The sequence below is a fragment of the Camelus ferus genome, chromosome 10 (assembly GCF_009834535.1).
Source record: "Camelus ferus isolate YT-003-E chromosome 10, BCGSAC_Cfer_1.0, whole genome shotgun sequence".
NCBI classification, from domain to species: Eukaryota; Metazoa; Chordata; class Mammalia; order Artiodactyla; family Camelidae; genus Camelus; species Camelus ferus.
The window spans coordinates 2,777,596-2,803,698 of record NC_045705.1 but is presented as its reverse complement, the minus strand read 5'-3'; the positions used below and the strand labels follow the sequence as shown (position 1 = coordinate 2,803,698).

At 34.1% G+C, this 26,103-nt stretch overlaps 1 protein-coding gene across 1 annotated transcript in view; it reads left to right on the top strand.

The window, feature by feature from the left end:
* DYNC2H1 (dynein cytoplasmic 2 heavy chain 1) overlaps positions 1–26,103 on the top strand; it is a 264,118-nt gene that overhangs the window by 53,165 nt on the left and 184,850 nt on the right. Inside the window, 18 exon segments of the mRNA XM_006186202.3 lie at positions 1,819–1,969; positions 3,784–3,989; positions 5,172–5,354; positions 5,953–6,135; positions 7,782–8,005; positions 8,767–8,882; positions 11,320–11,519; positions 12,302–12,566; positions 13,867–14,074; positions 14,639–14,768; positions 17,528–17,683; positions 19,156–19,415; positions 20,238–20,484; positions 21,424–21,575; positions 22,568–22,694; positions 22,696–22,713; positions 24,090–24,192; positions 24,790–24,957. Coding sequence (XP_006186264.2) covers positions 1,819–1,969; positions 3,784–3,989; positions 5,172–5,354; positions 5,953–6,135; positions 7,782–8,005; positions 8,767–8,882; positions 11,320–11,519; positions 12,302–12,566; positions 13,867–14,074; positions 14,639–14,768; positions 17,528–17,683; positions 19,156–19,415; positions 20,238–20,484; positions 21,424–21,575; positions 22,568–22,694; positions 22,696–22,713; positions 24,090–24,192; positions 24,790–24,957 — 3,097 coding nt within the window.

The window sequence follows — 26,103 nt, the reverse complement described above, 5'->3', positions numbered from 1 at the left end:
TTTATTAGCAGTTGATGTTAAGAAAAATTCATCTCAGGAACAGTCTATGTAAGAGGATTGGATAGTGTAACAGGATACGTGAATGTCTCATACAGGTAACTGTATACTGTTAATTCAGTTCTCTGAAGACGTTTTTGTAAGGACCTGAAATAATGTAGAAAAGGCATTTTCTGGTCTGGGAAGGTGTCAGCACGATAAAGTAGAAAGAATCTGACAGACCTTGGTTCAACTCCTGCCTTTGCCAGTTACACTCTTGAGTGATTCTTTTTGACACGTAGTTAAGAGGGTTTAATAATACCTACATGGCAACTCATTTCGAAGGTTAAATCATACAGTGTTTACAGAGCACTCTTAGTGACCATTACATTTTAGGTAATTAAAATGTTGGTGTCTGTTCAGATATTTTAATGATAATGTGACAAGGTTGTATTGTATCATTTTTGTTAGCCTGTCACAGAAATCATATAGTTGACTGTTATAAATGCACAATATCTCAATTTTTAATACAAAAATTCAGTAGTATTGCCTGAAGGAAAATCCAAGTGAGTATTAGTTTTGAGGTGGCAAGTGAACATTTTCATGTGCAAATTAAAAAGCAAAATCTTTTCTCAGAAAGTGTATTTGGATTTGTTTCAATGCTTCACCATATACTTGATTAAAGAACTTGATGAGTTTTGTACTGCCAAGTATGAGAGATGACTTTGACCTGAAAGTTACTAATTTGCTTTGTCTTTCATTAAATAACCTGAATATGATATTTCTACAATGTCTTAAGTTAGAATATGAGCGGCTTAGCCTGCTCTGTTAAGTTGTAGAGTGTATATATAGATGATTAATGAGTCAGTCAGATAAATAGAGGCATTTGATGATTTTTCTGGGTGATATTATCAGAATAAACAATCTGTTCAATAGTAATTGGTCAGTAGGTTTGGTGTTTATATTTGATGATGGATCATATGTTTAGAGTAAAGGAGGGTACTGGTTTTCCGTGTTCATCTCAGAATTGTATCGAAGTATTAAAAGTTTTCAAAAGCTGGTGTTTAAATGTATAATTTGCTTTGTCAGTAACCTTGCTCTGTTGGTACTATTATACACAATCTCAAAGAGTGTTAATATTTCATGTTTTATATAAACATGAAGCTATCTGTCTTGGTCCCATATTTAGTTTCTATTTATGGGTATTAGACTGAAATTGACAGGTACTTTTTAAATTTGTTAATTTAATTTTGGAGGGATAATTAGGTTTATTTATTCATTTATTTTTTAATGGAGGTATTGGGGCTTGAACCCTGGACCGCAGGCATGCTAAGCATGCACTCTACCACCGAGCTATACCCTTCTTCACAAGACAGATCTTCATTTAAGATAAAATAAGGATTTTGAAATTCCAGACTTCAGTAGCATACTGGGAGATTATTTTGGAATGCTATAAGAGTACCCTTTTTATTAAATAGAATGCATCATACTCTGATATCTTTGCATCTCACTGGTTGAAAAGAAGCCATTCATGAGGCGAGTCATGGGAAGAAAGTACAAAGGCACTTAGGTTATAATAAGCTTGGTGGGTTCTAAGACCTGAAAATGAGCTTATCGAACAGTACAGGAGGAGTTCTGAGAAGTATGCTGGAGCTGCATCACACAGTGCTTCTTCTACAAATGTATTGCTCTGTTAGTATTTGAGGTGCCAGTAAGACATTCAGGTAGAGGGATCCAGTGTGCAACTGGAAATTTGGAAAAGTATCTTTCCTTAAATTTTAAAAAAATTTCTCAGTAAATTCACCTTTTAAAAATAATTCTCTTGTATGCTTTATTCTTTAGATATTATGCTTGGCTGAGCAGATTAAATTCACTGAAGATGTGGAAAATGCTATCAAAGATCATAGTCTTCATCAGATTGAAACACAGCTGGTGAATAAGTTAGAACATTATACAAACATTGATACAAGTTCTGAAGACCCAGGAAATATTGGTATGGAAAAATGTTCCGTTTTCTCCCTACTTCTGGGTTATTTGAACTTTTTTTTTTTTTGGTATCCTATCTTAATTTGTCTATTGCGCTTTTTTGTCTATCAATTATCTGTGTATCTATTTTGGAGATTAGGAATTTCAGTATACATAGATTTATATTATACTTAGAATCAATAATTTACTATTTTAAATAGAATGTGGAAACCTCACCACCATATAGGTTTCTTTATCCCCTTCTTATGTTGTAGTTTGTATATATTACAAGACAACGATTTACATTGAAAACTCCATAGGATTATGTTATACGTTTTGCCTTTAACCATCAAACATATTTTAAAGCACCTGAGAATAGTCTATTATATTTACCTAGATGCTTACCATTTCTGTTGCTCTTCCTTCTTCCTGATGTTCCACGTTTCCTTCTGGGATCATTTTCTTTGCTTGAAGAACTTCCTTTAGTGTATCTTTTAGGGCATGTTTGCTGGCTGTGAATTCTTACAGATTTTCTTCGTTTGAGAATGTCTTCATTTCACCTTTATTGTCTTTTCTGATATGAATTGCATTTTTTTGTTTTTTTGCATGTTGAATGATTTTGGATTATATCCTGGACATTATGAATGTTGTGTGATGAGGCTGAGTCTTGTTAAATTTTCTGGATAGTGTTGATATTTTCATGTTAGCAAGTGATCTTTTTGGGTTCTGGCCACAAGTTTCGACCAGCTTTCTGTGGATTTTGGTTCCTTTGTCAGCTCTGTTTTTAGAGTCTTTGCAGTTGTCTTCAGATCTTGAGATCTTCAGGTCTTTCCCACGTGTGGGCCCCCTAGTGGTCAGTTCTCAAAGGGGCCAAAGTACAAAGGCACTGAGATAAGCTTAGTGGGTTCTAAGACCCGAAATAGGCCTAGAGGAGTTTCATGCTTAGGAGGAGCTCTCCTGCACAGCTTCAGGCTGAGCCCAGGGGTTCAGAAATACGTTTATAGGGTCGTTTTTACAATCTCCTCCCTCTCCACGATCTTCTCAGTGGTTTTGTGGTCCCTTGGGCTTCTGCTTTGGTCTTCTGGCCAAAAAGCTGAAGTTTCATGCACTGCTTGTCTCCTGCATGCTCTCTGTGACTGCGCCCATGTCTTGAGCCAAATGTTGGGAGAACAAAGAAAGAGAAAAAGAGCAGCAGGGGTTTGTCGTGCTCTCTTGGGATCATAGCTCCTCTGATCAGAGGAAGGATTCCTTCCTTCAGAGTTTTAGGCACTCCTGGGTCTCAGCTGCCTGCGCTGTGGCTACCAGGAGACTCCTTTTCTGCTTTTCAAGCCTGAGCTAGAACCTTCTGGAGTGCTCTCTGTCTACACAAGTCTGGGTTTCTGGCAGCATTGGGTCCAGGCCTAGGGATACCAAAGAAGAAAAAAAAAGAAAGAAAAAGGTAAATTCACCACTGGTTTGGTGGAGCTTCTGATTCTGCCCTTCCCCAAGTTGCCTGATACTCTTTCCTTTTTCAGAGTCCTTAATAGCAGTTCAGTGCGTGTTGTCATGTGTTTACACCTGCGTTCAGAGGGGATGCAGGCTGAGTGTGCTTTCTCCCTTGCGTAAGGAGGGGAGCCCCTCTTCTATTGAATTTTGATGCCTTGGTTTTCACACACAGAATTCTTACTTCTTATTGGTAGATTTGTTAGCTTTTTGACTTACATGATACATATTTACTGTACCATTCAAATGTATGATGAAATTGTCATTTAAATTCATCAAGGAATCACCTGTATTTATATAATTGTTAAGGTCCATAAGTCACAGGCTAACATTTTCTTCATTATTTTAAATTGTATACAGAATCTGGCATTCTGGAGCTTAAGCTTAAAGCACTAATTCTTGATATCATTCATAATATTGATGTGGTGAAGCAGTTAAACCAAGTTCAAGTTCATACAACTGAAGACTGGGCTTGGAAAAAACAAGTTAGATTCTATATGAAAAGTGATCACACATGTTATGTTCAAATGGTGGATTCTGAACTTCAGTATACTTACGAGTATCAGGTATGACATGTGGCAGAAATGTTTAATTTTTCCAACTAGAAATTATTTACTTTAAAGGAAATTTGCTATTGGAGGAAAGAGTTATTTTTATTTCAGTTGTAATTTTGAGGAATTATTTTGTTATTGTCTTCCTGTTTCATTATAATTAAGAAGATGTTAATCGGAAAAAATTCTATTTCAAAAAAGTTAAAATAATGGCAGTGTTTTACTGAATTCTCTAAATGTATCTTTTCTTAAAGTAGTATTTATTTATATAGAATTTGAAATATGTCTTTAATCCAAGGAGAAATATGCAACCTCAGGAAACAGTTTGGTTTGTGCCTTCTTATACAAGGCCCAAATTAGTACAATTGAAAATGTGTTAAAATATGTTTGCTAAATGCTATCAGTTAGTAAGGTGAAAGAATTTTCAAGCAAATAACCTAGCTCATGTAACTGGTTCTCAAAAAAAAAAGCCCAGCTGTATCCTCTGCCTTTTTCCATCACAGTGACTCAATCATCAAGGTGCATTTGACATTTATGTTAATAAGCATATGTCAGGAGAGTTGCCAGCTGGATGTTTCAAAAAGGAAGTGTCCTTGCAGACCCAAATCTGTCTACCTAAATTAAGGAAAAACTCTGTAAGATGCAACTGGGATTAGCATCTATTTCCCCTAACATTTAGGAGAAATTTTGAGAATTACTTGATTAGTTAAAATTACTAATTTCATAAACATTTTTCCAATTAATTACACTTTGAAGTCTCCAAAGTAGTTCTGATTTGTGAAGATCGTAAGATTCAAGGATATAATATACATGAATTTTAAAATACGAAATAGAATGATTATTGTATATAATTGTATATAATCATATTGTAAAGTGTATAATTGTATATAGTTTCTGGATTTGTCTGCCTTAGAGGTATATCTTTGTGATGTTATCAAGAACTTGAGAGACTATTTGGAAAACCTAACATATCAATTGGGGATGGAATAAAATACATGCTGGAGAAATAACTAAGTTTAATTCTAGTTTGTGCTTTAGAAAATTTCTTTCACTAAAAAATTCTGGGTGTTTTTCTGTGGTAACAACTTTAACCTATTTGTTGCTTTTTAAACTTTTTAACTAGAATCACACAATATATACTGTTTGTAAATGTTGAATAGAACATGAATATTTGAATTTTCTATTTCCCTTGTGTAGGGGAATGCTCCTAAGCTGGTTTATACTCCACTGACTGACAAGTGCTACCTAACTCTCACTCAAGCCATGAAGATGGGACTGGGAGGAAATCCTTATGGGCCAGCTGGAACTGGAAAAACTGAATCAGTAAAAGCTTTAGGTGGACTTCTTGGAAGACAAGTTTTAGTTTTTAACTGTGATGAGGTAGAATAAATAATTATCAAACTATATACTAGCGTGTTAGATGTTTGGAATAGTTTTCACGTATTTATATGAAATGCTCTATTTTTAAATTGCTCTACTTTTAAATCACTTGAAAGCAGAATTTGTTTTATTTGAAAACCACAATGGAGAGAGGTTGCACATAGTGTGGTCCAAAATCTTTTCTAAAGAGAACTATTGCAAAGAAATAATTTGGCATACAGAATGAAGATTTACGTTAGAGTGTAGAAAAGAAATTTTTGTAAGGTGAATAGTGAATAGAAAAAGAATCTTAAATTCATTTAAAATGACCATTTTCAAAACATTTTGTGTAGCATTTGTGTTTTGACTTAAAGAATAACTAAAAATCTTGTGTTTGTTTCTATGTACTTTTCAAAACACTTTCACATGAATTATTTTGTTTATTCCTTGAAACCACCCTGGGTTTTGAAAGAGTAGCTGTTTAATCTCTACTTAAAAAAGAACAAAAGAGGCACAGATGGGTGAAATAATTACCTTCTCACTAAGTGATAAAGTAGTAAGTTATTATTAGATTTTAATTAATTTTTTAATGAATATACTTTTTATTGTTATTTTTAAGGGCATCGACGTGAAGTCAATGGGCCGAATATTTGTTGGTTTGGTCAAGTGTGGGGCCTGGGGTTGTTTTGATGAATTCAATAGACTGGAGGAATCTGTACTGTCAGCAGTTTCTATGCAAATCCAGACAATTCAAGATGCTTTGAAGAATCATAGAACTGTATGTGAACTGCTTGGCAAGGAGGTATAGAATACACTGGGGATTTAAGGAATTAAAATATTTTAAAAGACTTTGCGTTACTCGTGCTCAGGCAAATATTCCATCTTTACTTCTCCTGACACCCCTGTTTCTAATCTGTGACCAATGTGTTAAATCTTTTTTACCTGTCTCTGGGATGTCTTACCCTTTTCTGCCCTACCTCCACCATTCATTCATCTTCAAACTTTCAATATTGAACAATACAGTTAAATAATACTTGCTAATGTTGATCGAGTTCTTCGTGCTGACACTTGGCTTAGTGCTTTAATGTATTGTTTCATGTAGTGCTCACCACAGTCCTTTGAATTAGGTACTAAATGTGTACTTTTTTGTTTTATGGATGAGGAAACTAGGGTTTGATGAGTTAAGAGTAAGTAGTGGAGCTGGGAGTTGAACCCAGGTCTGTCTAATTCTGAAGTTCATGTTTTTAATCACTATTCTGTATGAACTTTAAAACAGTGACCCTCACTAGTCTTCTGTTCTTCACTTCTCCCATAGGAGATAAACATTGTTGTTATTAGAATATAAACTTGGTTGTGTATTAAATATAAATTTCTATGTATAGTGTATAATGCCGAACACGCTGTAAGGTAAAAGAACTGTGATCTTACCCTCTTCTTATCCATAGTAACATTTTCACAATACAAGTTTTTCAGGGGAGTCCAATAAGGGAAGACCAATTCTAAATGGCCTGTTACTTACATCATGTTTAAACTTTCTTCACCGAGAAAAGAGAAACTACTAAGTTTTTAACTCTTTGTATCAAAATTTACTTTCTTCCCTGTTTGTGTTTTTTCATTTCCTCCTCTTAGAAAGAAATAATTATCCTTTCCACCAACGCAGGCTAATCTTGCCACCTGTGCTTTGGAATCTTCTCCCTGGGGACCTTCTCTTCAGCCTTATCCCCTTCCTTCCTCCACTCATTTCTTGTGGACTTTTGAACATATTCATATATTTTCTTTCTTAATAATACATAGTATATATAATGATATTATAATATTTAATGTAATTAAAACATAAACAAACCTTCGTTTAATTCATCTTTCCTTCAAACCGTGCTCTTTTCTCTCCTTGATAGCCAGGTTTTTACCCCGGGTTTTTCTACTTCCTCATTGCTCTTCATTGTTTACACATTCTGATTCTGATTTTCTACTCTTAGTGCTTTGTTAAATGCTCCTACTAGGTACTTCCATGATATTTCGCTCTTCACTGTCATAGCATTTATCACACTATGATTGCTTCTAATACTCAATTGACTCATAAACTCCAGAAGGGCGTAAAGAGTTACTAACTTTAGTTCTGAGTTGTGTTATCTCTGCATACCTGGCAAAGTGCCTAATGCGAGGAAAGCTTTTAGTGAGTATATGTTGAATGAATGAGTAGATGTTCAAACTAGTTGTCATCTCTTAAACTTTTAGCCTCAAAAAACTGATTATAAATGTAGTATGGTTCCTAAGGAGTTTATTATATGTTGAGTAAGGAAATGTTTAGCACATTAGTAGTTATTTTTTGCTAAGGTTTAAGATGTGTGTGTAGAAGTATGTCATTATGTTATTGAAACTTCTATTGGAAATACGTTTTACATTACAGTTTCAAATATTTGATGCCTATGTTTTAAATTATTATTTCAGGTCGAAATAAATTCTAATTCTGGAATTTTTATCACTATGAATCCTGCTGGGAAAGGTTATGGAGGAAGACAAAAACTACCTGATAATCTTAAACAGCTTTTCAGGCCAGTAGCCATGTCTCGCCCAGACAATGAGCTTATTGCAGAAGTTATTCTCTATTCAGAAGGCTTTAAAGATGCTAAAGTGTTGGGCAGAAAATTGGTAGCTATCTTCAGTCTATCCAGGTGAGTTTTCCTGTTTTAAATATTTTTATATTTTGTGGTTCCAGTGATTAATCATGGTTATTAGTGACCATTTTCCACATTTGTCCAATTTACCTATTCAATAATATTCTTATTGGCGACTGTATTGTACTTAAGCTGTTGATAGGGAAGATTTTAGTTTTAGTTGATAGGAAAGATTTAGATTTTAATTTTAGAATAACATGAGACTCAAAACTATTTGTTTTCATAAATACTGTTAATTCGATTTCACCTTTTTTCTGTGAAGTATTTTTATTGGAGTACTCCAGTTAAATGATACTCACTAAACTAATTTACCACTCAAAACCTACTGTTCTTTCACAATCTTTCACAATTTTTCCTACGTGTGATATCTAGTATTAGAGATTGACTTTTAGCTTCTTTGGGCAACCTAGAATTCTGATCTGTATCACATAAGAGAAGGAACTAGAGTATCAGGGATTGAGAGCAAAAGGATCAGTTAAAGACTTTAGGAGTAAAAAGTAAGAGGTAATTATCATTTAGTACCTTCAGTAAGATGATTAGCCAGTTCATGAAAGGTTTATCCTGATCCTTGAGAACCCTCCTTCTTTAACGTTTTACTTGAGTGATCTTTTTGTGTTGATTGGTTCCTTTTTATAAATTAATGTAATATTAGGACTTATTTCTACATGTTAATAGTTATATTCTGTATTTCTTTTAATGTAACAGAAAGAATTTCTTATGCTACTTGATGCTTTATGATTTCCATGTCTTTACTTAAGGGAACTTTTGACACCTCAGCAACATTATGACTGGGGTTTGAGAGCTTTGAAGACAGTTCTGCGAGGAAGTGGAAATCTTCTTAGACAGCTGAAGAAAACTGGTGTTAAACAGGAAGGTATGATTCATTACCCCAATTATAGTCTAAATATTTTAAAACAAGTTTTAATTTAGTTGTAGATTTATGCAAAAGTTATAAATATAGTATATAGGGTTTCTGAATACTGTGGCCCCCCATATATATATTTCTCCTATTAACATCTTACATCAGTGTGGAACATTTATTAAAACTAGTGAACCAATATTGATACAATATTTTTAAATACACTCTATAATTTATTTAGTTTCTCCCTGGTTTTTACCTTATGTCTCATCATAACTTTTACACATGCATTAAATATTAAATATTTGTAGTATATGGAGGAATAGTTTAATTTACTTGTTCTCAATCTTTAATGTGCATTAGAATCACCTATAGGCTTTTAAAAACAGATTGTTGGACCCAATCCACAGTGTTCCTGATTCGGTAAGTCTGAAGTAGAGTCTAGAAATTTGTCTAGTCTTAAACCAAGAACAAAAACCTTAGAAACACATAGGGATTTTCTCTTCCATAGTATACCAAACAAAATTACCCTTTAAAGAAATATCTTAATATGATTAAAAAAATACCTTTTAACATGAGAATATTTTTAGATTCACAGTAAAGCTGCAAAGTTAGCATTTCCTTTTTTTTTGTCTTATTTGCCATGGTACGTTTGTCAAAACTGGGAAACTGAGGCTGGTCCATTACTGTTTACTAAACTGCAGGCTTCCCTTGGATTTTACCTGTCCTATCATTAATGTGCTCTTTCTGTTCCAGGGTTGAATCTCGGGTGCCATGTTGCATGTAGTTGTCATGTCTCCTTAGTCTCCTCTGCTCTCTGACAGTTTCTCAGTCTTTTTGTTTTCATGACCCTGAAAGTCTTCAAGAATACTAGTCAGATACCATGTAGACTCTTCCTCAGTCTGGGTTTTTTCCCCTGATGTTTTACTCATGATTTGACTGAGTTATGAACATTTGGAAAAGTACCACAGAGGTGGAGTGCCCTTCTCGTTACATCATTTCAGTGGGTACATACTAACCATGTAACATCACTGGTGATGTTCACCTTCGTCACCTATCTTAGTGCTTGCCAGGTTTCTCTGCTGTGAAGTTATTACTTTCCCCTTTCCCTGCTCTGTTCTTGGAAAGCCATGTACTAAATCTAGCTCACCTTCAAAGTGTGGAGGTAAGGATTAAGCCCTACTCCTTAGTGGGGAGAATATCTGCCTGTTATTTGAAACTCTTCTGGAAAGATTTGTCTCTTCTTCCCCATTGATGTGTTTATTAAATCATTTATTCAGATAAGTATGGACTCATGTATATTTTATTATACTTTACCACTTTTTTTTTTCCTATGTATATAGAGTGATTCCCCCTACCCATTGATGTGTGTGTGCCTTTATGAAAGGCTGAATATTCAGTCTCTTTAAATTGCTATTAAAAATTAAGTTTAAAGACTATGAAAATAAGACAGCATAGGAAAGAGGACTATATGAAGTTACCTATTTGGACTTTGAATGATCAAAATATGCATCTTAAAGAAACTACTTTAGCTCTTTTATTAGCTTGGCATATGCCAGGGCAGACGTAGTTGTTTGGTGAAGTGTTTGGATTACTGTGTTTTAGTCATCTATCTCTGATGATTTTTAAGAAATACTTAAACTATACCTGTAGTAAATAAAGATGGCTTATTCATGAGTTCAGTGCTTAAGTAAAATCTGGTACAGCCACATACAACATACAAATACTAAGCAATTATAGAGAAATACCAGACTAAAAATAATTCTTGCCTTTATATATATATATATATATATATATATGTTTTATCAATCAGCAGCTAATATCCTTGAAAAAATAAGAATCTGGCAATGTTAGTATTTACATTTGGTTTGAGAATGGTTTTATGAACCAGTTTTGAGTAAGTCTGATCAAGGATTGTTGCTCAGTTTGTTAGTGTTTAGGTTTAGGACATAAAATCTCTGGGAGGCAAATATATTGGTATATTTGGAAAGATAACCTGAATCTGGTGTTAGTTGATCTGTGTTTAAATCCCAGCTATAATATTAGTACTGTGCTCTCTCAGATAAGTCATTTAAACCCTTAGACATTTAATGTTCTCATGTAAAGTTGGAATAATAATAGTAATACTTTCTTACTTTATAAGTTGTTGTAAAGATTACATCAAAATGGTAAAGTACTATGCAAATAAATTTGATAATGATTTTATTATTAAATAAATTCTGGGTCTCCTGGGATTTAAACTCTGGAAAAGAGTCCATAATTTCACTGAGTAATATTTGTTTCTGAGCAGTCAAAAGATAAGTAAGTTTGCCCCTTCACATGATAGCATATGCCTTTAAATGTTACTAAATTCTAGTGCACCATTTAATGACTAATGATGCATACCACTTAAATACTTTCTATAGTTCTTAGATTCCTGACTAATAATTTTAAAATGAAACTTTTTCTCTAGTTAATGAGAGTCATATTGTGGTACAAGCGCTGAGGCTTAATACAATGTCAAAGTTTACATTTGCTGATTGTACTCGGTTTGATGCGCTGATTAAAGATGTGTTTCCTGGAATTGACTTTAAAGAAGTAGAATATGATGAACTGAGTGCTGCATTAAAGCAAGTCTTTGAGGAGGCCAATTATGAAATCATATCCAATCAGGTAACTGTCAAGAACATTTTATAAGGTATCAATCCTTTCTCCTGGTTAATTCCTTGTTAACAATCCTTATCCTTTATCTTTCAACTTAAATCTTACTCATGGAATCCTTCCTTAATTTTCAAGTTCAGATGAGGTCTCCTTGCTATGTGCTTTCATTATCTGTGTTAAATATGCACGTTTAATGTTTAATTGCATATTTGATTAATATTGTTTAGTAGGCTTCATGAATGGTAGGATCCATGTCCATTTTTGCTTACCATTTTATTCCTAGTGTCTGTTACAGAGCCTGGCACATAAGGAATGGATCCATCATATATGTTTTTGATAGTTGATCACATATGATTTAGTTTAACTTTGACAATTTCTTAGAAATTCATTTTAGTAGGTCTTTTTTTGCTGCAGCTCAAATGCGTGTTCAAAATGAACACTTTTTCCTCAGGTTTTTTATTTTTATTTTTTGAGAGACAGGATATAAATGAATGAATTAGCGAAGTGAATAAAGTATTGAATATATTTTATTTGAATGAATGAGTAAAGACAATAGTGAACATATTGCATTGTGAAATAACTTGGAAAGCATTTTTGTGTCTTTTGAAGAAGTACTGGATTTAAAGATTGCATTGTAAATATGTTCAGATTTATTTAGGTATTTTATTTATCTTCCACTGAAGAAATCAAAAACTTATTTGTATGTTTGAAATAGAACAAGTGTTACAGAATGAGAGCAGAACTGTTATGATTATACACTGTTAGTCAAATATGAACATTTTCTTCTCTACTAGATCAAGAAGGCTTTAGAACTGTACGAACAGTTACGCCAGAGGATGGGAGTTGTTATTGTTGGTCCAAGTGGCGCTGGAAAATCAACTCTTTGGAGAATGTTAAGGGCAGCACTTTGTAAAATTGGCAAAGTGGTAAAACAATACACCATGAATCCCAAAGCTATGCCTAGACATCAATTATTAGGCCATATTGACATGGATACAAGGGAATGGTCTGATGGTGTTTTGACAAATAGTGCTCGCCAGGTAGTTCGAGAACCTCAAGGTTAGTCTCTGTTGTGTGATTTTATTGCCTTACTTAAATAATTTTTAGAGGATGATAGAACTTGTCTGTAATGCTATCCTTTTCAAGACTCATACATGACAATAAAATGGCATCTAGTGACCTACATTGGTATTTTACTTTGGAGGGTCCGAAGGCATGCTGTCATTTTGACCTATATTGTTTAGCAATTTTTATTATAATAGAAAATCAAAGTAATCTGGGTGATTTGTAATTGAAAACTAGATTAGTTTACTGAATAAATATAAAACCTTTGATTGCTGAATTGATCTTACAATGCCTCATAAATAAACAAGATGACAGTTTTTTATTTGGGGTTAAAATTGGTTTGTTTGTGCAAACTTACCAGTTTGAATACAGAATTTTGAAAATATAATCATCAAACAGTAGACTTCCTGGTGTACATTTTTTGACTTGATGTTTACGAGAATTTTTGGTCAGAATCTGAGAAGACAACCTATTTTTTGTTAGGTCGTAAATTAATTAATAGTTGTTTTTCTAAGCCAGTGAGTGAAAGGTTTAGGATTCTAAGACACTGGAAGGGATTTTCATTGTAGTCTCTTCGTTATCAGTGTAGTCAGTGATACCACACTAAGTAAAAGCCAGATAGTACCTGTATTTTTTTCTCACACTTCTCTTCATGATATTTTCCTCTTTGAATTATTTCGAAGGTCGAGGAACAACTTGCAATCACTTTGATTTTAGGAAGGAGGATTTAAGTTTGTTTTGGAAAGACTTAGTGCACAACTTGTTCGCTGCTTCTCCCCTTTGAAGTCACCTTTTTATATATGAAAGAAATTTGACTGTATTTTATTGTCATTTCCCATGTAGGGCACTGAAGAGTAGGTATCCCATAGTTTCTAAAAGTGCTGTCACATAACAGGCGTTCATCCATTCTTTTGACGTGGTGGGAGGCAAAGATCTGAAGAACATCTCACAAGGTGGTGGGTATGAAAGTACCTAGGCCTTGTAACCCATGTTTTCTTTTAGTGAGATCCCAATCGTGTACGTTCACAGGTAGAGCATTCTCACGTACTGTACAGCTGAGTCTTTGGCCAGCTGCGCCAGGACTGCCTGTGGGTTCCCCAGCACAGTTCTGGTACACATTCAAATGAAGAATTTCAACTTGTTCAAATTTTTGTTCTTTATATTCAGCTTCAGAAATATAAAATAATAATTATGGAAATTACTTCTAAAGAATAAAAGATAAATATTCTTTCTTTTTAATTAGTGTCACTGCATATATTTTTATTTTCTCTGTACTTTTTTTGTTTGAAAACAGATGTCAGCTCATGGATAATCTGTGATGGTGATATTGACCCCGAGTGGATAGAATCTCTGAATTCTGTTCTGGATGATAATCGACTCCTCACTATGCCCAGTGGAGAAAGGATTCAGTTTGGCCCAAATGTTAACTTTGTATTTGAAACTCATGATTTAAGTTGTGCCTCACCAGCCACAATATCCAGAATGGGAATGATCTTTCTTAGGTAAGAGCGTTTGCATACACTGTATTAGAATATTCTTCAATTATTATTTTGGTTTCATAGCTAAATGAAATAAGTGATCTATAAGTAATGTATAAATATCTTTTCCTCATTTTTATTGACTTCTTCTTATTGTTTGTTAGGTTTTACTTCATTCAAACAGTTCCTGTTTATTGCAATTGAATGATTTCAGAAGTTTAGTCATATCAGTTAATCATTACTTTTGTTTGCTTAAATGAGACAGCAAGTATTTAATTTTTTTCCTCTTTTTTCTTTTACTTTTATTTAAATATTATGATTAAGTTCATAGAAGTAACACTACTACTTATGAGCTAGAGGCTAGTAATTTAAACCTAAGTGGAAATATTTAAATCACAGAATCTTAGATTCATTGAGTTTTAGACCTAACCTAGGTTTAATACGTCCTGTGGCTCAGTCTTTCATTTTGCAAGTTGGAAACCTCTTGACATGTATTGAATAATGTTTATTGGAGCAGAAATTTTTTTTGGAAATCAGTTCACAATTTCTTCCTAAATAATTTCTTATACGTTTGTTAATGTGTTTCAGTGATGAAGATACGGATCTTAATTCTCTGATAAAATCGTGGTTGAGGAATCAGCCTCCTAAATATAGGAATAATCTTGAAAACTGGATTGGAGATTATTTTGAAAAGGCTTTACAGTGGGTTCTAAAGCAGGTAAGTTCATTATAATATTTCATAATTAATCATTTAGGTAAGAAGAATAATGATCGAGTGTTGCTTATATTAGCTGCCTGTTAGTAGAGCTTTGCCAGAGTATAGGGGTGAAGTGAGGGGTAGATGTGTTCATTGTTGTCCCGCTGTATCCTTGGCATAACTTTATATGTTAGTCTTAATACACTTTAATTCTTCCACCCCCCGTATCTTGCACCGGTCACCTAAAAATCTTGAATATTGGAATACCTTTCTAAGTTTTACTAGCAAAACCATCTTGCTTTCACTTTTACTATGTCAATAAATATCTGTATGTATATCATGCTAAAAACAATGCCAAGCTAATAGTAAAGTAGAAAAAGGGTGAGTTATTTATAATATTATTAAAACATTTGTTTAATGTTTCATCCAACAAAACTGTATTGAATATCTATGTGCTAGAAGAGACTTTGAGAGGTGAACATTAACAGGACAGCCCCTAAGAAGGGTTTGTGTCACGGAGGAAAATGACATGTAAAAGGATAATCACGATATAACGGGATGAAGAGAGCTTTTCTCTTCTAGGAGAGTTTTAAAGAGATGACGTTTAATTTTGAATTGGAAACATGAGTTGAACTTAGGTGTGCAAAGAAGACAATATTCATGTATTATACATGCTTTTTCAACATTTCTTGGTATTCTTTTTATGCCATTGCTTTTATAAGAAAACATAGACATACACAAAATAGAAGAAACAAATAGCCTTGAGTTTTTTTTTAAGGTATCTGTGTGTTAATCTGAGCTTGATTTAGAGGTCATTACTTCGGTGATCTCACTTTAGTTTTCTCAGCCTTTTTTTTTTCTGACTTGGTAGGGATGAACGATGGAGGAATAGGGATTTGTGAGGAAATGATGCAAATGAGGTAGGTTTCCCTGGAGACTTCAGGGAAAGAACCACTCCCAGCAGCCCTCAGTCTGAATGAAAAAATATGCTTTGTGCTTCAACGTCCAGTGTCTTTCAACTGTATTACAATTGCTTACATTCAACTGTAAGCGCCTTGAGGGCAAGGACTAAGCCCGTTGTACTCCTAATTGTAACCCCAGAACCGTATGGTCATAGCAGAGTAGTGAATGAAAGAGTGTGTGAGCTTAGTTAAATACCTGATGCCTGTGTTGTGACACCTTTTCAGAAGGTATGTTATTTCATTAATATCAACATACAGAGCCTAACAAGGCTCTGCAATGCAGATACCTTGAGGTCATCTACTTGCATGTGGTTAGTGTTAGAATGAGAAATGTAACATTGGAATATATTGACTGGTAGGAGTTTGTGACTATAGGAGTGATGACAAGATAAGATTATTAAGCCATAGAGTGGATACCAAAGATTCAGTTAGAAAATAAACTGATCCTGTTCTGAGGTCAGGTCTCTGTTGTCGTTTGAAATTTTCTTAACATCTTGAGTGTTCCTTCCTTCTTTATTCTGTACTTTGTTCACTGTGTTCAGATTCTGTGAGATATGCCATGGTGAATACGCCAGTCAAATGCTGATTTTATGTATAGCTAGGGCTTTGCTTTCTTATATTAATTTACCAATTTAGACAATCCAAAAGAAAATATGTAGGTTTCCTTTATGCGACCTTTAAAGTCTGGAGCTCTCATTATGGCCTAAGCAGCTGTATTTCCACCCATCTCCCTTCTACCCATCCTTCCTCCTATTTCTCCATTCTTTGAAAAGTATTTATTATACAGGCAGAGGGATTTAAAATAAAATTGGATCATTTTGTTCTTTTGCTTAAAGAAAGTTTAAAGGCACTGAAAATACAATTTGCCCTCCTTGCCGTGGCCTGTACCATTCCACTGTTTTGGCCCTTACCTACCTCTCTGACTTGGACTACTCTTCCTTTGCTTCCTCAGGCATAAACTACTTTCAATTCCATAACTACACCAGTGCTTTACCACTGCTCATGCTGTGTTCTTGGTGGCCAAGGAGATCTCATCCCTCACATGTTAGCTTCAATGCCACCCTTTTCTAAAGAGGCCTTGAGCCCTCAATCTGAGTTACCCTTTCTGAAAACATTCTTTTCTGCTGCTCTGTAGCTTCTACTACAGCTTGTTAACCGTCTCCTCTACTAGACTGGACTTTCATTAAAACAAGTGCTGTGTTTAATTCACCTTTTAAAAAAAATACCTAGCATTTCATACAGATCCTAATGCATCATTGGTTGTCAGTAAATACTTAAAAGAATGAGAACTCTTTCCCTTTCTAACTCCCTGGCAGGTACGCAGGGCCCAGAGGCCCACAGATCAAAACCATCTACACCACCTGAGTCCACAAGTTTCATTTTAAAATTCTGTATGGAGTAAAAGGTCCAAATTATTTTTCATTGAAACCGCTTTACTAGCCTTTCTTGTTCAGTGCCGTTAATCTAGCCTTTGCCTCTAACTTCTTTCTTATCAGGAGGAAGAAATGAGGAACTGTTTTTAGACCAGTGCTTATTGATTTACCTTTTCTTTCATATTCTTCAAGTTTAGGAAGTAAACAGACTGTCTATCTGAGGACTCCAGCCCTTTCAGCTAGAAATACGCCATTGTGTTTTTATGATTACCTTTTGCTTTCAAAGTTTATATGTATATAAGTTGAAATCTAGACTTTCTACAACTTGAGTAGAGGGATAAATTTAAAGATGATCCTTGAAACGATGTGTAAACATCAATCTGTATGTTTCTAATTTACTGGGTAATATTTACCTTTTGTCTTTACCATGGATTTTGATCAACAGAATGACTATGTGGTAGAGACAAGTTTGGTTGGGACTGTGATGAATGGTTTGTCACATCTCCATGGATGCAGAGATCACGATCAATTTATTATTAATCTCATAAGGGGGCTTGGTGGAAATCTGAACCTCAAGTCACGCCTGGAATTCACCAAAGAGGTAATGCCCATTTAAATGCCCTATATTTAGTCAACATTTTTTGTTAATTTTCATTGACCTGTGGTATAGAACTTTTTAATTTTGAAATTATGCATTTAATATGATAATAATGCATTTATATACAGATCTACTTTAAATTATGGTGAGAATTCATCCAGATAAACCCATCATAAGTCGGAAATACCCTATGTTGAAAATGCATTTACTACACCTAACCTGTCAAACATCATAGCTTAGCCTAGCCTGTCTTAAACGTGCTCAGAACACTTACATTGGCCGACAGTTCAGCAAAATCGTCTATCACAAAGCCCATTATCTAATAAAGTGTTGAATATCATGGAATTTATTGACTACTATACTGAAAATGAGAAACAGAGTGGTTGTAGGTGTATCAGTGTACCCTGGTGGTTGTGTGGCTGACTGCCAGCTGCAGTTTGTGGCCACTCTGCCGCTACCCAGCGTCACAGCAAGGTATTTGGATCCGCATGTTGCCAGCCGGGAAAAGAGCAAGGCTCAGAATTCGAAGTATGGTTTTTATTGAATGCGTATCACTTTCGCCCTATTGTAAACTCAAAAAATCATAAGCCGTTGTAAGTTGGGGACCATCTGTGTATGTACATGCATACATATATACTTTCTTTCTCCTTTGAACTAGTTTATGATATTTTATGTTATTAAAATTTTATAAAACAGTGTTTTCATAGGGCCAAAGTTTGGACCATATCTTTTTCGTTAGATATTTTTGAACCTACTTAGCTATATGAATAAATATAATTATTTTATTCATTTTAACCTTAAAGTAACACTCTTTTAATCATTTGTGTAACAAGAAGACTTTTAGCAGTTAGGAACGCTTGGCTGGAGTAGTTCCTTCACCATTTATTGCCTTCTCTGTTCTGCTTTTCTTTCCGTGGCCATTCTGTTGCCTCTGTCGCCAGATGCTTCTCATTGTGACCACCCAACATCATGTTGTATGCGGCTTTTAAGCAGACGTTCTCTTGCCAAAGTTTAGAGTAAAGGTGTTGAAGAGTAGCATTAGGGGCTAGCTGCTGTATATCTGTGCAAGTCACAGTTTTCGATGTTAGAAAGGAGAGTAGCTGTGGTCACAGTGGAATGGGCAGTACCAAATGTAGTGGAAATGAAGGATCCAGGAGTCCTCTGTTGTGTAATTTGTGATTTAGTGTTCATACAAACTCAGTTAAAAAGTTGAATATATTTATACCTTGGTGTATATGCAAACTGGATTACTTATTTGCTTACATGATCATTTAGAGAATAGTATTTGAGATAGTGTGTTACTGTAATTATAAAAGACATTTAGTAAGTTTAATGCATGTGAACTTCTTTGTTGAGAATGAAGATAATTCACTTCGGGACATTTACTTTAAAGAATTAAAATTTCACATACTCTGGAGTATATGAAAACCTGTCACACCTTTTTCCTCTTAAGGTTTTTTTTCCCCCCTCTTAAGGTTTTTAAGTGGGCACGAGAATCTCCTCCAGACCCTCAGAAACCAGTGGACACCTATTATGACTCCAGTAGAGGACGATTAGCATCTTATGCGCTAAAGAAACCAGAAAACTTGACTGCTGATGATTTCTGTAATGGCCAAGCTCTTCCAGTCATCCAGACTCCTGATATGCAGCGAGGTCTAGATTATTTCAAACCTTGGTTAAGTTCTGATACTAAACAGCCGTTTATTCTTGTAGGACCAGAAGGATGTGGCAAAGGGTAAGAGCAGAAAAATGGTGATTGAGGTGCATATTGTGAATATATGCTTCTCTCCTAGTTTAAAGTGATTTAACAACTTTTGTGATGTTTCTTTTGGTTAAAGTAGCATTTACATTATCATGAAGGAGTCTTTATTGTCACTACTTTTAAAATTTGTATGACTCTAGAGAAGAATATGTCCTTTTTTCTGTCAGGTTGTGTGTTTTTTAATGGAATCAGAGCAATCTGAGAAGATACTCTTTAAAAAAATCTGCATATAGGCACAATAAAACATCAAAACCTTAGATGTACTCACAAATACTATATGCTGTGGTTATGAAAAATGAATCTTGACGTTAGCTCTTTATTTAAAAAATAGCTTTTAATTCAGTGAAATTCAGCCTATTTTTAATGCCTACTGAATGTAGTTATTGGAACTAAAGGAGACATGGATTATTTTTTCATATTTCTTGAGTTTAATAATTAAACAATTCTGTAGAATCATAGTAATTTTTCTTTAACTTGGAGAATATTTTAAAATCTTTCCTTCAACTGTGGGAAAAACAGTGTCTTTTATCAAACTAAATTATTTCTTTGAACCTTTTTTTGCCAAAAGAGTCACAAAAATGTCTTAAAATATGAATTAATTTTTTTCCTGGCCTAAAAATTAAAAAGCTACCTTGATAATTACAGAAACCATGTCTGTTTTTTACTACTTCTCCCTTTAATAATACCATGCATAATTTAGAAACTGAAATATTTAAAAATAGAAATTTTGTATTGAATGTAGTAAGTATTCTGTTGGTTACACTTAAGAAGTCATATGTTTTACGTCTTTCACAGGATGCTGCTCAGGTATGCCTTTTCCCAGCTCCGGTCCACACAGATTGCTACAGTTCACTGTAGTGCACAAACTACTTCTCGACATCTCCTGCAGAAACTGAGCCAGACTTGCATGGTAATCAGTACGAATACTGGTCGAGTATATAGACCAAAAGATTGTGAAAGACTGGTTTTGTACTTAAAAGATATCAACCTACCCAAGCTTGATAAGTGGGGGACCAGTACTTTGGTAGCTTTCCTACAGCAGGTGAGTCTTACCACTTGAAGTGTTTTGATCTAATTGGAAACAATTTAATTTCATTATTACAGATGAAGATCTATGGATAGAAATTATACTTATAGACAGAAATTTTACTTTCCTCCTTAGGGACAGTTCTGTCTCTCATGTGACTTGGAGATTAAACTCTTGAAGCGTCTCAGTCTTGTTCCAGGGCTACTTCCCTTGCTCTTCCTCCATTTAGAAGTTAGTATTACACTGAGATGGCATATGACAGGAAGAGTGAAAACAACCTTTACTGTACCCTGTTGACCTACCCTTTAGTCCTAAAAAAGGAGCAAAGCAGAAGCTGGGGATGGGGCTGGAGTTGGGGAAGTTTTTACTTCATTTTTTTTAGGTATGCATTCGTCCAAGAGCAGTTGGACCTAGTCATACCCCTTTCTGTCTGCTTTAGCCCATTCTCCCTCTTTCCCTTCTAAGTCTTAGAGACCAGAAATTCTCAGTTAGTATGGATGGTTTTATTTCTTTATGTGATTTACATCATTTTAGAAACCCTAAATTCTAAATTAGAGCTTAATATACTTAGATAGGTTCACATTTAGGTTCTATAACTGTAGAATATAATAAAATATTTATAGACAAAACTGAAAATACTTTCCTTATATTTTTCCTGATTTCTTTCACTTTTTTTGTGATAATTGCTGGTGGATTTATACAATTATCTGAGTTTTAATGTTTCTTAGAGAAAAAAGCATTTTAAAAATGAAAATAATTCAGCTAATGTTAATTGAACAGAGTCTTAAACAGTATTATTTTTAATGATATAAGAATTTAAAATATATTTCAATCTTGAGTTCTGAGTTAGAGGATGACTGACTGCTTTTGGAAACAATTGAATTTTATGCAGAATATATCATGATTAGAAAACCTTACCCATAAAACATTTAAAATACATTTATTTTTGGATAGGTACTGACATATCAAGGATTTTATGATGAAAATTTGGAATGGGTTGGTATAGAAAATATTCAAATTGTGGCTTCTATGTCGGCTGGAGGAAGACTGGGAAGACATAAACTTACTACCAGATTTACTTCTATTGTTCGTCTCTGTGCTGTAGAGTATGTATCTTAGTATTTAATTTTTTTTGATTTAAGAAGATATAATATTTCATTTTATGAAAACTATCTGTTAATGATATTTTTTCAAAATGCAGAGTATAAAAATAGTCAGACTGAAGGTCTGATAATTTTTCCTGCCCTTCCCAAACCACAGGCAATGATTTAGGATGATGAAGGCTTTAATTTAATTCAATTAGGAATAAAGCTGAACTGTTTCATATCGTCTCTAAATGTCTGTGTCAGGAATCTGAACGGCGGATTTTTGTATTTACATATTTTGTGGGTTACATAAAACAAAAATACTATCCGTGTCATGAAGATAACTGAAAAGAGAAGTTAAATCTGAACAAGGTAGAGTTAGGTCATTCAGTGGCTGATAACATTAATCGTAATACACTCATCCTTCTCCATGGTCCATACTTAGTATAGGGATTTAAATTTTATGGCACTGTGTCCTCTGTTATATTTCGCCTTACAAAATCTTGTTTTTATGCTTTCATGCTAAATTGCCCCTGTCTATTAACATTCTTCCATTAGAAATGTTACAGCCACCAAGTAAGCTATATTGAAATAGACTTTGATTTGGGAGAAACAGGTCAATTTTATTTGTTGTATTCTCCTTTCGTAGTTCTGGGGTGGATTACTGCTCTTTGTATAGGCTCTACTTAACTCAGCTTTTTCTTAAGCAGAATTTTCCTTTGTCCCTTTCTAAAAGTCAGTGATTTTTTAAACAATTATGTTTTTAAGTAATTTCACTGGACTCTTCTGTTAAGACTCTTAGTGCTTGACAACAGATAATTGGGAATCTAATTTAGTAAAAGTAAGAATAGGGACTGTGAGCCTGGCTTTGGCCCTTCTGTAACCCGTGGAGGTATCCAGTTCTTACAGTTAGAAAACCACAGTTTGAAAGCCCCTGCTATAACATAACATTAAAATAATAATTTAGAATATTAATTTATTTCAACTTCTTTCTTATATATCTGTTTTTTTAGTTACCCAGAAAGAGAGCAATTACAGACAATTTATGGAGCCTATTTGGAACCAGTTCTACATAAAAATCTGAAGGATCATTCTATTTGGGGTTCTTCATCAAAAATATACCTCTTAGCAGGATCCATGGATACAAGTGTACGAGCAGGTATATGTTCATTTATTTTGTCGTTTTCATGTCTGTTGATACCACTCCCAGAGGACTGCCTTTGCTCCTGATCTGTGTTGTTCAGGCCTTTTTCTATTGTGTATTATACTTTTCTACTAGAAAGTAAACTCTGTGAGGGTGACGTGTTCTGTGTGCTTTATTTACTGTTATATCTCCTGGCACAGTTTCTAATAGATACCCAATAAATAATGAATAAATCAGTGGGGTGGATGGTCGTTCTGCTTTGAGCTCAAATTTAGCATATTTATGATAGAGCTCATCTTCTTTCCAAAACTAGATCTTTCTCCTGACTTCTGTCAGTTTCTTTCCTCCATGCTTCAAACCTGAGAGTAGTCTTGACATTTATTTCTTTCCTATAATCTGTGGGGAAATGTCTAAAATATTCTTCCTGGGTAAAGTTGGATGATACTTGAAAATAGACATGAAGGATGCAGAAGACGTCTGTTGAGTACCCTCTCTTTCCAGTGCTAGTCCTAAGGATACAAACATGACTGGGTCTCCATTTCCTGAAAGTTCACAGTCTACTGAGGGACCTGGTCATGTAAATAAACCATTAATACAGTGTGATAAGTATGGCAGTAACTGTGTACAAGCTGCATGCATAGGATGGGAGAGGCAGTGAAGAACTTTGTTGTGCCTGGTAGTTGTTCACAGGAGGTGAAATGTGATCTAAGTTTGGAGAAATGAAAAATTCATGAAGTGCCTGGAGATGAAGGACAGTCTTCCTGGGTAAAGGGAATAGCATGTGAAAGTTATGGAAGTGTTTGTGGAAGATGCTTTTTATAGTATGGGAGTAGAAGTGGGGAAAGACAAAGCTATTTTTTTCCCTAAATTAATTCAAATGTTAAATGATCCAGGCCAGAATAAGAGCAATGGATCCATCCACAGAGAGGAAGGGACAGGCTCTTTACTGATTATAGGTTGAGTTGTGGCACTTTGATTTGTTTAAAGTTCGGTGACTTCTTGAACATAAAATAGCTCTGTAGGTCTCACCGTTAGAAAATGAGTCTTACCTATTTCCATGAGTGCCTTGGAATTACAACTACCATTTTATAAAACTTAGGTTAGCTTTCTTTGAATTTCTTTCTTTAGCAGGACTTTTTAACCTTTTATTTTATTTCCATGGATAATCTTTGGCAGTATGTTAATGTTTATAAACAACCCCTCTTAGATAATGTTTTTTAAATGCGTAAAATATAATATACAAGAGAACTAAGGAAATCAGTTATATTGAAATACAGTTTCACACACTGGTGGAAATTGGAATTCCTGTGACTCTAAGGTGACTGAAAAATGTTTAGCATGATTGTATATTTAAGAAAGTAACAGATCATTTACTGTATTTTCTTTTTCAGGTGCGGGCCAAATTTACAGTTGATGATTATAGTCACTATTTCTTTACTCCTTGCATCCTCACCAAGTGGGTCCTTGGCTTATTCAGATATGATTTAGAAGGAGGTGAGTTTTGCTTTTATGATTTCAAATCACTTGTCTTTCTTTAGCATGTCCTTGTGTGTGTGTGTGTGTGTGTGTGTGTGTGTGTGTGTGTATGTATGTATGCTGTATATTATATTTGTAATAGATACCTTAAAATGAGTGTTATAATTAGTTACAGTATTAAAATTATAACTAAAATAATGTTGATATTAAATTTAAATATTAACTTTAAACTTAAACATTAATGTTAAAATTATAATCTATATTATGTTTCCCCTTCTAAACTATTTATGATTGTCACTATTAAAATTTGGTTTTGGAAAAAATGAAATCATTATTCTTTGTAGCCAAAGCATGTCTAATGTGCTTTTGGGGATTGGTATTTGTATTGAATAACTAGAGATAATAGTGTTTAACATACCCTTTAAATAGTCAAAAAGATTACTAACTTAACAAAATGAATTTTAACTCTTTCCCCCTTTTTTTCTATTTATCTGATGCTGAAATTATGGTATGTAGATTCTCATTCTCTTATTTCTTTCTAATGTTATGTTGAAACAGACCATTTTTAAATCATTTGAATTTTATTACAATTAAAGAAAATTTTGCCTTTTTTAGGATCCTCAAACCATCCACTAGATTACGTATTAGAAATTGTAGCATATGAAGCACAGCGCTTATTTCGTGACAAAATTGTTGGTGCAAAGGAACTTCATTTATTTGACAGCATTTTAACATCAGTGTTTCAAGGAGATTGGGGCTCAGATGTACTAGACAATATGGCAGGTAATATAGTTAGAGTTTATATAAATATATAAATGTTACAAGAACTTTAAAATTTTTTTTTAATTAGCATGATTTCATATGTCTAAACAAATCAAAACTTTGAGTAGTTTTAATGTTATTTTTATCATAAAGGGCTGCATTGGTTTTTTTGCTAGATTTCAACAATCATGTTTCAAAGAAAATATAATGACAATAATTGTTTTCTTGGAAACAGTAATTGTTAGACCATAGTTTTACATTTACATGATACAGAATTGTATTTCCTGAAGGATTTTTACCAAAGTTTTTAAATAGCCATACATGTATGACACTTAAAGATCATTGTAAAAATCCATATTTGATTATAATGAACTTTTTTTTTGTCTTTTAAATGTACTGTTTTAATCCGAGAACCTAAAACACTGTCTGAGCAAATAGTAAGTGCTCAGAAAATATTTGTTGAAAGATTGGCAGACTGACCAAAGGAATGAACATTTCCATGTATTTTCAGAGGCTAAAATTGGTACCCTACCAAGAGACAAATTTGGGGTCTGCAGAAGGAAGATCTTTCTAATGCAGAGATCCCCAATCCTGGAATGGGAGTTAGAACCCCTGTCATTAAAGGAGGCTAGATGACTGGGATGCTACGTGGAAGTTGCATTCAAAGACCTCTAAAATTTTTTTCAGCTCCAATACTCTATGCTTCTTTTTTTTTAAATTGAAATATAGTCAGCTTGCAATGTTGTGTTAATTTCTGCTGTCCAGCATAATTTCAGTCATACATATAAATACATATATTCCTTTTCATATTCTTTTTCATTGTGGTGAACTTGAAAGTAATGGCCATTCTCATTCCTGTCACTCCTCATAATGTCATTAGCATAGAACTTACGTATCCTTTTACCAGCTTCACCCATTGTTGTGACAAAGCAGAGCACCAGTAAAGGCAGCTATGGTGCATTTGCGACTATTACTGCGTAAATAACCAATTTGCTTTGAGAGGGATGCGTGTAATAAAATCATCATGGTGAAAGGCCTTTTTGATAGAAGAAAGACCATAATATGGAAAAATTTCCTCATAACACTGCTTTCAAGCTACAAAATGAGTGTCTATTCTATTAGAGTGTAGAGCTAGACTTAAAAAATTTCACCTAATACATTCTATAT